Source organism: Geotrypetes seraphini, chromosome 6, assembly GCF_902459505.1.
Source record: "Geotrypetes seraphini chromosome 6, aGeoSer1.1, whole genome shotgun sequence".
Taxonomy (NCBI): Eukaryota; Metazoa; Chordata; class Amphibia; order Gymnophiona; family Dermophiidae; genus Geotrypetes; species Geotrypetes seraphini.
The window spans coordinates 250,947,969-250,963,836 of NC_047089.1; the positions used below are offsets into that span (position 1 = coordinate 250,947,969).

At 43.9% G+C, this 15,868-nt stretch overlaps 1 protein-coding gene across 1 annotated transcript in view; it reads right to left on the reverse strand.

Annotated features, from left to right (window-relative positions):
• Window positions 1-11,579: 11,579 nt before the first annotated feature.
• Window positions 11,580-15,868, reverse strand: part of EFHC2 (EF-hand domain containing 2) — a 141,113-nt gene continuing 136,824 nt past the window's right edge. Inside the window, exon 15 of the mRNA XM_033949229.1 lies at window positions 11,580-11,896. Coding sequence (XP_033805120.1) covers window positions 11,801-11,896 — 96 coding nt within the window. The 3' untranslated portion in view covers window positions 11,580-11,800. The remainder of the gene's footprint in view (window positions 11,897-15,868) is intronic.

The window sequence follows — 15,868 nt, forward strand, 5'->3', positions numbered from 1 at the left end:
GAGGTTTAAGGGCTCCTTTTATGAAGGCGCGTTAGGGCCTTGATGCGCGCAATAGCGCGCGCTAAATTGCCCCGCGTGCTAGCCGCTACCGCCTCCTTTTGAGCAGGCGGTAGATTTTTGGCAAGCGCACGCTAATCCTGTGCGTGCGCTAAAACACTTAGCGCACCTTCGTAAAAGGAGCCCTAAATTTGGATGTTTTCGCTTTAAGGTACTATTCGGTTTAGTCCCTAAATATTTAACTGACCTTTTCTCTTTCTCAACCAACAGACATAAGAGAAGCTCACACCTGAATTTTGTATCTCCACCGGTTAGAGGATGTAAATTTAAAAAACATCATCAACATCTTTTCTCATATCAGGCAGCATTATGGGATAAAGATCTGGAACAGTTACTTATACATGCCAATAAGTATGGGGAATTTAGGAGACACCTAAAAACGTGCTGTTCCTGAAGTACTTAGGTAGCTGATCTGAACAACTGATCTCTAGAACAACTGATCTCTGGAACAACTGATCTCTGGAACAACTGATCTCTGGAACAACTGATCTCTGGAACAACTGATCTCTAGAACAACTGATCTCTGGAACAACTGATCTCTAGAACAACTGATCTCTGAACAACTGATCTCTGAACAACTGATCTCTGGAACAACTGATCTCTGGAACAACTGATCTCTGGAATAACTGATTTCTGAACAACTGATCTCTAGAACAACTGATCTCTGGAACAACTGATCTCTGAACAACTGATCTCTGGAACAACTGATCTCTAGAACAACTGATCTCTGAACAACTGATCTCTGAACAACTGATCTCTGGAACAACTGATCTCTGAACAACTGATCTCTGGAACAACTGATCTCTGAACAACTGATCTCTGGAACAACTGATCTCTGGAACAACTGATCTCTGAACAACTGATCTCTGGAACAACTGATCTCTGAACAACTGATCTCTAGAACAACTGATCTCTGGAACAACTGATCTCTGAACAACTGATCTCTGAACAACTGATCTCTGAAACAACTGATCTCTAGAACAACTGATCTCTGAACAACTGATCTCTGAAACAACTGATCTCTAGAACAACTGATCTCTGAACAACTGATCTCTGAACAACTGATCTCTGAAACAACTGATCTCTAGAACAACTGATCTCTAGAACAACTGATCTCTAGAACAACTGATCTCTGAACAACTGATCTCTGAAACAACTGATCTCTAGAACAACTGATCTCTGAACAACTGATCTCTGGAACAACTGATCTCTAGAACAACTGATCTCTGAACAACTGATCTCTGGAACAACTGATCTCTGGAACAACTGATCTCTAGAACAATTGATCTCTGGAACAACTGATTTCTGAACAACTGATCTCTAGAACAACTGATCTCTGGAACAACTGATCTCTGAACAACTGATCTCTAGAACAACTGATCTCTGAACAACTGATCTCTAGAACAACTGATCTCTGAATAACTGATCTCTAGAACATCTGATCTCTGGAACAACTGATTTCTGAACAACTGATCTCTAGAACAACTGATCTCTGGAACAACTGATCTCTGGAACAACTGATCTCTGGAACTGTTAGTCACCAATTTCTAACTTTGTTAGTTCTACTCAATTTGTAGCACGTTTAATCATTGTAAACCGCATAGAACTTCAAGGTCCTGCGGTATATAAACTATTATTATTTAAAACACATCAATCCAGAGAACCGTCTTTCATTGACAAGTTACTTATCCCTCATACCCCACTTAGAACACTCAGATCTTCTTCCCAAAACTTACTTTTCGTGCCTACTCTTAATACATTTGGCACTCGCCGTGACTGCTCCCCTCACTTGGAACGCTCTCCCCCCTTGCATTAGAGAGGAAGCAAGCCTAGATAAATTTAAAGGAGCTCTTAAAGCTTTTTTTTATAGAGAGACGCCTTTGAACAATGATCTAATCTCCTACTTTCCGCTCGCTCCATTCCATTTGAATCAAACTCCTCCTGCCTTCCCTTTGTTCTATCCTTCTTTTTTGGTTTCTCTCCTTTACTATACATTAGTCCGTTCTGACTTGGTATCTGATAATATGTATTTTTGTTGTGTACCAACCAATTTGAAATATTTTGCGTAATCACTTAGTAGTACGATGGGCGATAGATCAAATAACCATTAAACTTGAAGCTTAAAGAGGGACTGTAGCTCTTTTACCAGAATGGATTTTAAAATTGTTCTTTAAGAATAGATCTAAGGAATTTCTGGGATATAAACTCCAAATATTTCCAGATGTCTCGAGAGAGACCCAAAAAAGGAGACATCAGTTCTTGATTTTGAGACCAGCAGTAACAGAGATAGGAGGTGTTTTTTTTATTTGAGGTTTCCCTGCAAGTGTGTGATTAGATATCAGTCCTTAAAATATGTTTCCCTAGAACCCTCACAGTTGACCAGTTTTATATCTCTTAAACGTCTTGAGAAAGGTATAACTTCATGATATCTGAAAGTGTAAGATTCCCTTACTTATTAGTTAAGCTGTAATTTCCTGATAGGATTGATCATCTTTTTCTTTCCTTTTGTAATCACTCTGACGTAATCTTGGATCTTCGATTTGAGGACTTGAGACAGATTAGCATATTGTTTTGTTCCTTTTGGTTAATTTGATATACAAATTGAAGATACTTGCTTAATCTATCTTTCTGTACAAGTGTTGTATGCTTGAAAATTATTTTGGAAACGTATAAATGAATATTAATTTTTTTAGAAAGAGAAACTTAAAGAGGGATGGGGCGAGGGAGGAGCCCCACCGCCCCGGGCACCGCTCGCGCTCGCTCCGCCACTGGCCCTCTGTGCTTTTTTTCTGGTTTGTTTGTTTGTTTTATTTCTCAAATGTGCCGTCATATTAGCCCATTTTGATGTAAAGGGGATGGGACTTGATGTGTACACATGAGGGTCAATAAATACGTTGGAAGCGAGATCTCTTTCCTCGACTAACTTAACAGCTTTCTGACCCTCGTTTGCATCAGGCTAGTCCAATAAAAGAGTTCCAGCCTTCTGGTTAATTTCTATTATTCTCACTATTATATGTAGTAAGCACCTGCAACCTTTGAATCTGACCTTGAAGGAAACTTGCCATAAAAGGGTGCAAAAATCCAAATTGCACTGTATTATCTATCACTGGTGATAATGGAAACAAAGAGCCATTAGAGAATAAATGTAGCTGAATCTATTTTTACATGTCGTACTATTGTCTTGAAAACCAGGGGGGTTTTTGTCTCCCCTTTTGTTATCCTGTCCTAGTATCAAATAATTGCGGTTACTGAGAAGCCAAAAGGCCAAAACCTTTTCTAATTTACAGCAGGGAGGTCATAAACCATGATGCCCTCTGGACTTCTGGACTCAGCAAGCAGCAGAATGTTCCCCAGAACCCTGAGATGCTTCGTAGGGCCAAGGGAATCAGAGAAACTAAGGGAGAGGTCAGCGCAATGGTATTAGACATTGTAAAAAAATGTTAGTGATACACGCCATCGACTCGTGTTCGCGTCCTAGCGACTTGATGAATTACAGAGCTAAAAAGAAATCGGTTTTGTCCTGGACCGGTAAGAAACATGATGGCAGATAAAGGCCAAATAGCCCGTCTAGTCTGCCCATCCACAGTAACCATTATCTTTTTCTCGTATGAGGAAAGACTAAAACAGTTAGGGCTCTTCAGCCTGGAAAAGAGACGGCTGAGGGGAGATAGGATTGAAGTCTACAAAATCCGGAGTGGAGTAGAACGGGAACAAGTGGATCGATTTTTCACGCCATCAAAAATGACAAAGACTAGGGGGACACTCGATGAAGTTACAGGGAAATACTTTTAAAACCAAGAGGAGGAAATATTTTTTCACTCAGAGAATAGTTAAGCTCTGGAACATGTTGCCAGAGGAAGAAAGGTTTGGACAAGTTCCTGGAGAAAAAGTCCATAGTCTATTATTGAGAAAGACATGGGGGAAGCAACTGCTTGCCCTGTATTGGTAGCATGGAATATTGCTACACCTTGGGTTTTGGCCAGGTCCTAGGGACCTGGATTGGCCACCGTGAGAACGGGCTACCGGGCTTGATGGACTATTGGTCTGACCCAGTAAGGCTATTCTTATGTTCCCTCTCCGAGAGATCCCACGTGCCTGTCTCAGGCCCTCTTGAACTCAGACACAGTCTCTGTCTCCACCACCTCTTCCGGGAGACTGTTCTTTCATGTTCTGTGTTTGCTTAGCTTTGACTGAAACTGCCACTCTAGGCAGTCACCCAGTTTGCCTAATAGTTAATCCGACTTTTGAATAAAGACCAGCAAAAGGATTTCAATCTTTCCTAGCTTCAAATTGTGGGGTTCCTGCTTTCCTTATCGGTTACAAAATTCTTTCAGTTCCATGGAAGAAGGGGGAAAGAAGTGAGATTTGCAGGCAGAATCTCAATAACATGGAATATTTTTATTGACGATCTCTTGTTCAGTACAGTACTTGGAACAGAAAATTAGAGGGGGGGGGGGAACAGTGGGAAGATGTTATGACTGCCGGACCACCCAGGACAATGAGTGAAAAAGACACTCTGAAATGGGTTTTATATGCATTCAAAAGAAAACTTCTAAATATGCAGCCAAAACAAGGTTTTAAGTGCCAGTTTTTCCTCAGTACCACTAAAACGAGAAAAGAAACGCTGGCAGAGATTCTATTAAATTCACTGGAGTTTTTATATCTTTGGCATTTGTCCACCTGTGGGAGCTGTTTATTGAGTTATAAACTCTGCTAGTGACAGCATGTTCCATTCGCTCAAATTGCTGGCAAAATAAAAATAATCACGACCTTGGTTTGAAAACCATGGCTCAGGGGCCCTGGGCTCTTTCATAAGCCTGCCTGGCACTCAGCTTCGATTCATACATTACTCACCTGCAATGGATTTTCTAAATCCTCGCACGTAGGCCTGTCCTTCTTATTCCATTTCTGATAGGAGATGCTGCCATCCTGATGTCACAAACATCTGGACTGGGAGGGGGAGAAACAGACATAAGAACCTAAGACTAGCCTTTCCATCAAGCCCAGCAGCCCGTTCTCAAAGTGGCCAATCCAGATCACTAGCTCCTGGCCAAAACCCAAGGAGTAGCAACATTTCAGAAAACCAAAGAGTAAGAAAAGATTCTAGAACTTCCGGCAACCCCAGCTTAGTCGGGTCTGATCATTGAAAAGCCCCATTAAAAACAATTTTAAAATATGAATTTGCTGGTAGGCGCCTGCCACTTCGATGGAGGTGTCTACACCAAGGTGCCCACTGGCAAAAAGGCATGGTTGGGGATGGATTTGGGGTACAGTTTGGACGTGAACTGAGTTAAGCACTGGTAGTGCGTCTGCCTTAGGTAGGCTCATGTAGACCAAACAAATCCGGGCCTAAATGGCGTGCGCCTAAGGATTTTAACCTCTATCGGCGCCAGTTCTATAAGCGTTTATTGACAACCGCGCCTAACAGAAACTAGGAGTTAGACACCGTGTATAGAACCAGAGCTTTGCTGCCTCTTAAGTGCTCCTGCATTAACCAGTTAGCGCCTGCTAATCAAATCGGTTGGCGCACCCCATGGTTTTGTCTTAGGACCTCGTTTTTCCTTTCGCTACACCTCCTCCCTCGGTGCCCTGATCTCCTCCCATGGCTTCCAGTATCACCTATATGCTGATGACGCCCAGATCTACCTCTCTACACCTGAAATTTCACCTCAAGTCCAAGAAAAAGTCTCTGCCTGTTTGGCTGACATTGCCGCCTGGACGTCCTGCCATCATCGGAATCTAAATATGTCCAAGACTGAGCTGCTCCTCTTTCCTCCTAAACCCTCTGCTCCTGCTGGTGTTTCCAGGGAAAAGGCTCAGTCTATCCTGTGCTTCCTGATTAGAGGGGCTTTGCTTGGCTCCCTAGCTGGTGAGGCAGAGATAACACCCTGGCTTTGATCCAGCTCTCATCCAAGAAGTGCTTCAGTCACTTAAATGTCCAGACAGCTCACTCTGAGGCCCCACAATGGGCGAATGCTGATGCTGCTATGATACCCTGTTTCCCCGATGATAAGGCAGGGCCATCAAATAAGACAGCCCCCCCTTTTTAGAAAAAAATGTAAAATAAGGCACCCCCCCCCCCCCGCAAATAAGCCACCCACCGATACCTGCGCTTACCCGAATTGGGTGGTACGGTGGGTGACTCCGTGTGGTCCCTCCGTCTACCGTATTTGCCTCCATGGCTGCGTGCCGCGCCTCGTCATGAAGTGAAGAGGAGGAAGTGACAGGACTGCAGTGCGCGCACATGACTCCGCGCAAGGAAACACAGGCAGCTTCCCTCATCCCTCCCTAACGGAGACTGCAGGAGTTTGTTCACGGCCAGAACATCCAAAAGTGAGACACGCAGACAGGTTTCTTTTGCTGTGAGCAATACCACTTACTGTATATAAAGCCTGTTTAAAATGCATACAGTATATAAACAATGGTTTCACATTGTCAAGTCCCCTCTGATGCTGCACTACAGAATAATCTCTTTACTGTGTTTCCCTGATGGAGAACATTGGGGACATTAAATGGTACAATATATGGTATGATGGATAAAGCTGGCCATACACGGTACGATTTTTCGGCCGACCGATTCTTCAGCCGTCAAATAAGACAGCCCCCCCTTTTTAGAAAAAAATGTAAATAAGGCATCCCCCCGAAAATAAGCCCTAGAGCATATTTTGGCCTTCCAAAAAAAATAAGACAGTGTCTTACCATCGGGGAAACAGGGTAGGTTCATCAATCCCACTGAAAGTGTATTTCATGTCTATACCATTCTTCCAAGGGAGCTCAGAACAGTTTACATGAATTTATTCAGGTACTCAAGCATTTTTCCCTGTCTGTCCTGGTGGGCAATGGGGGGATTTAGTGACGTCCAGGGTCACACGGAGCAGCTTGGGTTTTAAACCCACAACCCCATGGTGCTGCGGCTGTAGCTTTAACCACTGCGCCATACTCTCCCCGAAAATTAAAGTGTCATGAGATAGGTGGCAAAGTTCAGTTGTGGATTAGGAATTGTTTATCGGATAGAAAACAGAGGGTAGGGTAAAATGGTCATTTATCTCAATGGAGGAGAGTAAACAGTGGAGTGCCACAGGGGTCTGTACTGGGACCGGTGCTATTTAACTTATTTATAAATGATCTGGAAACTGGAACGACGAGTGAGGTGATTAAATTTGCAGATGACACTAAACCGTTCAAAGTTGTTAAAGCGCATGCGGATTGTGAAAAATTGTAGGTGGACCTTAGGAAATTACTAAAGACTAAAATGGTTAGGGCTCTTCAGCTTGGAAAAGAGACAGCTGAGGGGAGAGGGGATTGAAGTCTGCAAAATCCTGAGTGGAGTAGAACAGGTACTTGTGGATCGATTTTTCACTCCATCAAAAATTACAAAGACTAGGGGACACTCGATGAACTTACAGGGAAATACTTTTAAAACCAATAGGAGGACACTTTTTCTTTTCTGGTCCCTATTCATAAAAGTGGTCACAGGGATGAAGCAGGAAACTACAGGCCGGTGAGCCTCACTTCAGTTGTTGGAAAAATAATGGAAGTGTTGCTGAAAGAAAGGATAGGGTACTTCCTTGAATCTAATGGGTTACAGGATCAGAGGCAACATAGCTTTACAAAAGGTAAATCGTGCCAAACGAACCTGATTGAATTTTTTGATTGGGTGACCAGAGAGCTGGATCGAGGACATATGCTACATGTAATTTACTTGGATTTCAGCAAAGCCTTTGATACAGTTCCTCATAGGAAGCTGTTGAACAAACTTGAAGGGCTGAAGTTAGGACCCAAAGTGGTGAACTGGGTCAGAAACTGGCTGTCGGACAGACGCCAGAGGGTGGTGGTTAATGGAAGTCGCTCGAAGGAAGGAAAGGTGACTAGTGGAGTCCCTCAGGGTTCAGTGCTGGGGCCAATCCTGTTCAATATGTATGTGAGTGACATTGCTGAAGGGTTAGAAGGAAAAGTGTGCCTTTTTGCAGATGATACCAAGATTTGTAACAGAGTAGACACCGAAGAGGGAGTGGAAAACATGAAAAAGGATCTGCAAAAGTTAGAGGAATGGTCTAATGCCTGGCAACTAAAATTCAATGCAAAGAAATGCAGAGTAATGTATTTGGGGATTAATAATAGGAAGGAACCGTATATGCTGGGAGGAGAGAAGCTGATATGCACGGACGGGGAGAGGGACCTTGGGGTGATAGTGTCCGAAGATCTAAAGGCGAAAAAACAGTGTGACAAGGCAGTGGCTGCTGCCAGAAGGATGCTGGGCTGTATAAAGAGAGGCGTAGTCAGTAGAAGGAAGAAGATGTTGATGCCCCTGTACAGGTCATTGGTGAGGCCCCACTTGGAGTATTGTGTTCAGTTTTGGAAACCGTATCTGGCGAAAGACGTAAGAAGACTTGAGGCGGTCCAGAGGAGGGCGACGAAAATGATAGGAGGCTTGCGCCAGAAGACGTATGAGGAGAGACTGGAAGCCCTGAATATGTATACCCTAGAGGAAAGGAGAGACAGGGGAGATATGATTCAGACGTTCAAATACTTGAAGGGTATTAACGTAGAACAAAATCTTTTCCAGAGAAAGGAAAATGGTAAAACCAGAGGACATAATTTGAGGTTGAGGGGTGGTAGATTCAGGGGCAATGTTTAGAAATTCTACTTTACGGAGAGGGTGGTGGATGCCTGGAATGCGCTCCCGAGAGAGGTGGTGGAGAGTAAAACTGTGACTGAGTTCAAAGAAGCGTGGGATGAACACAGAAGATTTAGAATCAGAAAATAATATTAAATATTGAACTAAGGCCAGTACTGGGCAGACTTGAATGGTTTGTGTCTGTATATGGCCGTTTGGTGGGGGATGGGCAGGGGAGGGCTTCAATGGCTGGGAGGGTGTAGATGGGCTGGAGTAAGTCTTAACAGAGATTTCGGCAGTTGGAACCCAAGCACAGTACCGGGTAAAGCTTTGGATTCTTGCCCAGAAATAGCTAAGAAGAAAAAATTTAAAAATTTAAATTGAATCAGGTTGGGCAGACTGGATGGACCATTCGGGTCTTTATCTGCCGTCATCTACTATGTTACTATATGTTACTATGTTTTCACTCAGAGAATAGTTAAGCTCTGGAACGCGTTGCCAGAGGATGTGGTAAGAGCGGATAGAGTAGCTGGTTTTAAGAAAGGTTTGGACAAGTTCCTGGAGGAAAAGTCCATAGTCTGTTATTGAGAAAGACATGAGGAAGCTTACTTTAATTTATTCAGGTACTCAAGGATTTTTCCCTGTCTGTCCCGGTGGGCTCACAGTCTATACTTTAGCCTGTTTAGTGTAAATCTGTTTTGAAGCACAGAGAGTATGATTGTGTGTAAGAAGTAGTGTGTGGTAGATCTGTCCTATTTTTTTACTGGCGTTCCTTTCTTTTATATTGTATTTTTTTATTGTAAACTGGGAGAACGACATAGAAAACTGAATGAATAGAGTGAAGTGTCTTTCTCTAGTAACCAGAGCTGATCCTGTGATGTCACAATGCCTCATTCCACCAATAAGAGCCAACCTTATCAGTGATGTCACAATGGCTTGATTTGCTCCATTTTGATTTCTAGAGTGGTGCAGTGGTTAAAGCTACAGCCTCAGCAACCTGAGGTTGGGGATTTAAATCCACGCTGCTCCTTGAGAGCCTGGGCAAGTCACCCAATTCCCCCATTGTCCCAGGTACACTGGATAGATTGTGAGCCTGCCAGGACAGACAGGGAAAAATGCTTGAGTACCTGCATAAATTCATGTAAACTGTTCAGGATAGAAAAATAAATAAGTAAGTGACTTGCCCAAGGTCACCTGGAGCAGCAGAGGGCATCCAACCCAGTTCCCTAGGATCTCAGCTCACTACACTGACCATTAGGTTACTCCTCTGCCATTGGGATGTCTGGGGGCCAGCAGTCTTACTAGACTGGCCGCACTGATGTACCAGCAGAGCAGTGGGGAAGCCTAGGAGGCATCGCAGTGACCTTCACATAAAAGGCCCCAGGCACGCATCACCTCATAACCAACCGATATTGTATGGCGAACCTTCCAGGAATAGCAAAGCATGTGCTGTACAGCAGTGGCTCCCAACCCTGTCTTGGAGGACCACCAGGCCAATCGGGTTTTCAGGCTAGCCCTAATGAATATGCATGAGAGATTTGCATATAATGGAAGTAAGAGGCATGCAAATCTGCTCCATGCATATTCATTAGGGCTAGCCTGAAAACCCAATTGGCCTGGTGGTCCTCCAGGACAGGGTTGGGAACCACTGCATTAGTCCTTATGCCTCTAGGCGTCACCTACATGTGGGTTTAGGTGGTATTTTGTGGCACTCACAATAAAAGTGGGATCTGGGCCTAGGTAGAGTTACCATATTTTTCTCTGGGAAACCCCGGACACGTGACCCCGCCCCCAGAAAGCCTCCTCTCTTCTTCCGGACGAGCTCCAGCCGCGTCTGGAGGGCCTGGAGCATGCGCGGATGTGTTTGACGTCATCCACGCATGCTCAGAGGCCCTCCAGATGCGGCCGGAGCTCGGTGGGGCAAATGCCGGGTTTTGGAAAGTCCGTCTGGAAGCCTGGACGTGTCCGGGTTTTCCCGGTCTTCTGGTAACCCTAAGCCTAGGCCCCCTTCTTTACAGTCCATTGCACTACTAGGCTACTCCAGAGACCTGCTTGTTGATCTCATTGTATTTGAAGCTTGACCTTTCACCTCTTAGGGGATGGGGGGTTATGCCTTCATCCCTCAGTGGTCATCTGGTTTGGGCACCTTTTTTGGCACTTAGTCATTAAAACAGGTCTAGCTAAAAACATTCTATTTTTATGCACTGGATGTTTTTAGAATGTTCCATTATTGTTGAAAAATATCCCGCCCAAAACATGCCCCCAACAACCTCCCCCCATTGAGATTTAGACAAAATGCAGAGAAAAACATCTTAAAATGAGTTTCAAGAATAGCAATTTGGATGTTTTTGCAAGAAAGCAATTTGGATGTTTTTGCAAAAAAAAAAAAAAAAATCCATCTGCCGCTTTGTGCCGTCATTTTCAGAACCAAAAAAGTAATCTTTTAGGACAATTGCTCTAAGAACATTTGCAATCCAGAGGCTAAAAAGTTAGGTTCATAGTTATCTTTACTTTGAATGCATATGTCACTACACCAATCAGTAACTGAGCCCCACTGAAATCCTGACTGCATGTTAGCATTCAAAATGATGGATTTGCTCTGTATGATTGTGTGCTGTTTTAAGAGCCAGACAGAAGGTCCTCGTGAGCTCTTGCTATTCACACTGAGGTCGCCATTAATCAGCCTAGAAGGAGATTCTAAGTGCTAGCTGCAATATGACTGAAATCATTTAAAGTGGCACCTTACAAATATTCAGAGTCGCACACGCTCGCTCAATCTACTTACATATATGGGAAAAAAAGCTCAGTGTGTTACGGAGGAAATCGTACAACGCTGTTCAGCCTGGCTTGGCATGGTGTCAGTGAAACGGCAATAAAAAAGAGCTTCTCAGGACTGCAGCTGGAATTCCTCTTTCAGATCAGACTTTATTACTTCTGAGGCACAATAATCTTACTTAGAATCAGTAATACGAGATGAAAGATGACTTTATATGCAAGCAATCAGTCCGTTCCATGGGACAGTTTTAAACCAGTGAACTAAACATTTTGGTGCTCGTAAATGTCGGCTTTCTGGAGCCACACCACTTCTTCGTGGAGAGAAAAAGCACCTTTTGGAAGTCATGATGGTCATTTCTCAAGGCCAAACAAGTCTTCTAGAAGCATCAGATAGCAGACCTCTTTCACCGGATGGGCCGAGGGCAGTCCAGTCCAGTCCTCGTCACACTGAAACATATAAAGAACAAATTTAGAAAGCCCCCTCAAAATGGGCAGTGATCAGAGATACAGCAGTAGCACCTATTCAGGCCTCAATCCAGAGGTGGGCTTTTTACTGCCCTCTACAGGAGGGAAAGAAAGCAGCAACATGCAGGACTGCGCTTTCTTGCAGAAGAAGGAATCATCTTAGGATAATATATACCTTAAGCAGTGGAACGCTTTTTGGTTTTAGGGGAGGAGCCAAAAGCTCCGCCCCCAGACCCTGTCCCCATAATAATAGCACTATTTTAATACCATTTTTCATATATACAAACAATATAATCTTATTAGCAACATATAATGGTTAACCACAAAATTAAACTACACAAAGCAAACTGTATGCTTCTCAACATTTATTCCTATCAGAATACCTGGCCTTGGTCACACATGCAGAACACAGATAGCCCCTAAGCAAATACGGGACCACAAACTAAAAGTACTAATATATACAATGGAAACCTTAAGATTCAAGACTGTATGCTGTATAACCCCAGAGAAAAAGAAACAAATGCATTTCTTACTGAACAGTGCAAAATACTGGCAGCAGATGTAAATTCTCAAAATTGACACAATTCAATAACTAAATTGAAAATAAAATAATTTCCCCTACCTTTGTTGCCAGGTGATTTTGTTTTTCAAACCCTCCGAGTCTCTGGCTGCACTTCCTTCTGTCTGGGCTCTTAACTGTGTATCCAGGGCCACCTTATCCATTTGTTGGTTTTCTCTCCTTCACTTTCTGCTCTACATCCATCTTTGTTTCCAATACACAGGGACAATGTAGCAATTGAGAGTCAGAAAATAGCTGAAATGCAATTGAGAAAACTGACTTGAGTCAATTAAACCTCCAAGAGAAGGGCTCATAAACACTGTAACGCTGCTCAGAGACTTGTAACTCTAAAGGGAGGGAGGTAACCCTCTCTTGGAACAAGAGTTATACCTAAGTATTGAATTTTTTTTCAAGCTTTGCACACCCTCAAGAGTTGGACTCGTTTTTACTAAATACTATGCTATGATTTGAAAAAATAATTCTTGTTCCAAGAGAGGGTTACCTCCCTCCCTTTAGAGTTACAAGTCTCTGAGCAGCGTTACAGTGTTTATGAGCCCTTCTCTTGGAGGTTTAATTGACTCGAGTCAGTTTTCTCAATTGCACTACATCCATCTTTAGCATTAACTTTTAACATTCAACTTTCTTCCATTTTTCTGCTTTCTTCTCAAAATCTATCTACTTTTCCATATCTTCCCTTCCCTTCTATCCATGTGTACTATCTCCTCCATCTTTCTTCTCCCCTATTTCCATCTATCCATAAGGAGCATTTCTTCTTATCTCTTCCCTGCCACATCCATGGCTGTGCACCATCTCCTCCCTCTGTCTCCCCTCCCTCTCCATCCCTGTGCACCATCTCATTCCTCACTCTCCCTCTCCCATGGTCAAACATCTCTGTCTTCCCCCCTCCTATGTTCTGACATCTTTCTCCTCTCCTTCTCATTGCCTGGAATCTCTCTCCTCTCCCATAGTCAGGCATCTCTCTCTCCTTCCCTCCCTCTTTCCATGGTCTACCATCTCTCTCTTTCCTGCAATCTGGCATCTCTCTCCTCTCCTTCCTGCAGTCTGACATATCTCTATTCCCTCCTTCCCTTCCATTCCATGGTCTGGTATCTCTCCTTCCTATTCCAATGGTCTGACATCCCTCTTTCTATCACCCTTCTCCGGAATCTGACATCTCGCCCTTCTTTTAGCCATCTCTTCTCCCTCCCAGTGTAACATTTCTCCCTACCTCCTCTCCACCACTATCATGTCCAACTAGTCTCCCTTTGTCTTCCTTTCCAAATGTATACTATCTCTCTTTCTCTCTCTCCACACACCTATGTCCAACATTTCTCTTTTTCCCTTCCCTCATCCACTCATCTCTCTCTCCCTTCCCACCACCCCACCCATGAAACATCTGTCCTTCCCTGCCTTTCCAACCCCCCAGCCTGTGCAATATTTGTCCTTCTTGATCCCTCCCCCCACACACAGCCTATGCAGCATCTGTCCTTCCCTCATTCCCAACCCCAGCTCCTACCTCCCCCCCAGCTGGATCCTGTGGTACACCGCTCCCCAGTTTCCCAGCTATTATCTCTCTGTCGCTATAATTTAAAATCTTCAGGCAGCACAACGAAGTGAGCCTCCTGCTGTCGGCCTGCCCCGGAAGTGTTCTTTCAGCAGCATTTCCTCTTCCCGTGTAGGCAGGACACTGCAGAAAGAACACTACCGGGGCAGGCCGACAGCAGGAGGCTCGCTTCATTGTGCCACCAGCTACCTGAAGATTTTAAATTACAGCAGAGGGGAAGTAGTAGATGAGGGAATCGGGAGAGCCATACTTCCTATTGCCAATTTTTGGGGCGGCCAGTGCCCCTGTGGCCTCCATTGTTCCAAATTATGACACTATAGGTATTCTTGGTGGGAAAAGACCTCTGACCTCTCCACAATTTCCCTCTTGTGAAGGGCTATTCTGCAAATATGTCCCTCCTCCACCGTACCTAGAAATGTAGGTACAAGTACATATATAAGTGTCCACTGCCAATTCCAGACCGCGTCCCTTCTACCTTGTTGCACCACATGCAAAGAACAAACTGCCTGAGTCTTTACATCAGGCGCCATCTCTAGCAATATTCAAATCCAAGGTAAAAGCCCACTTTTTTATGCTGCTTTCAACTCCTATCTCTCACTCACCATAAAATGACCTATGTCCGTGCTATCATTCTCTGCAATTAACTCCCTAATCTCCCCCCCCCCGGCAATATATTCTATCTGTCTGTTCAAATTTTATTGCAAGCTCTTCTGAGCAGGGACTGTCTATTGCATGTTGAATGTACACGTTGCATATGGCATTTCAGCGCTATAGAAATGATAAATAGTAATAGTGGTAAGTTTTATTTTATAAGGGCCATTGCAAGGAGAATGCGCATGGGTGGGGCATAAGTACGCTTGCCATTTCCACACGTCACTTACAGAATACTCTCTGTTACTACGATTATTTATTACTTCTAAAGCGCTGAAAGGCATACGCAGCGCTGTACATTTTAACATTAGACGGTCCCTGCTCAGAAGAGCTTACCATCTAATTTAGACAGGACATGTCAAGGTTGGGGAGATTATGGTAGAGGAAATGATACAGTGGGTCTAGGTAGCTGACATTTTAACATACGATAGACAGTCCCTGCTCAGAAGAGCTTACAATCTAATTTAGACAGGACAATTCAGGGTTGGGGAGATTATGGTAGAGGAAATTATTCAGTGGGACTTGGTATCTGACATTTTAACATACCATAGACGGTCCCTGCTCAGAAGAGCTTACCATCGAATTTAGACAGGACATGTCAGGGTTGGGGAGATTATGGTAGAGGAAATGATACAGTGGGTCTAGGCATCTGACAGCAGAAGAGTTGAAAACAGATTCAAAAAAGAGGGCTTTTAGCTTGGATTTGAACACTGCCAGGGACGGAGCACGACGTATTGATTCAGGCAGCCTGTTCCAGGCATACGGCGCCGCAAGAAAGAAGGGACGGAGTCTGGAGTTGGCAGTGGAAGAGAAGGGTACAGCTAAGAGGGGCTTGCCCGATGAACGGAGATCACAGGGAGGAGCACAGGGGGAGATAAGTGAAGAGAGATATGACCATAAGAATATAAGAATTGCCGCTGCTGGGTCAGACCAGTGGTCAGACCAGTGCCCAGCAGCCTGCTCTACCCTGCTATATGGCTTTTGAAAACACTGCACAACAATTTTTTGGTTAAGTCTTGATTCCTGAAAAGTTTTTGGTGATTATGACAGGTACCAACTTGGTATGCTCAAATATGGTTTTGGTTTTACTGCATCACGTAAGAACTATGAGAAATAGACATTTTTATGTTTACTGACAATAAAATATATAGTCAAGTTTACGTTTCGCACAAGCGACTAA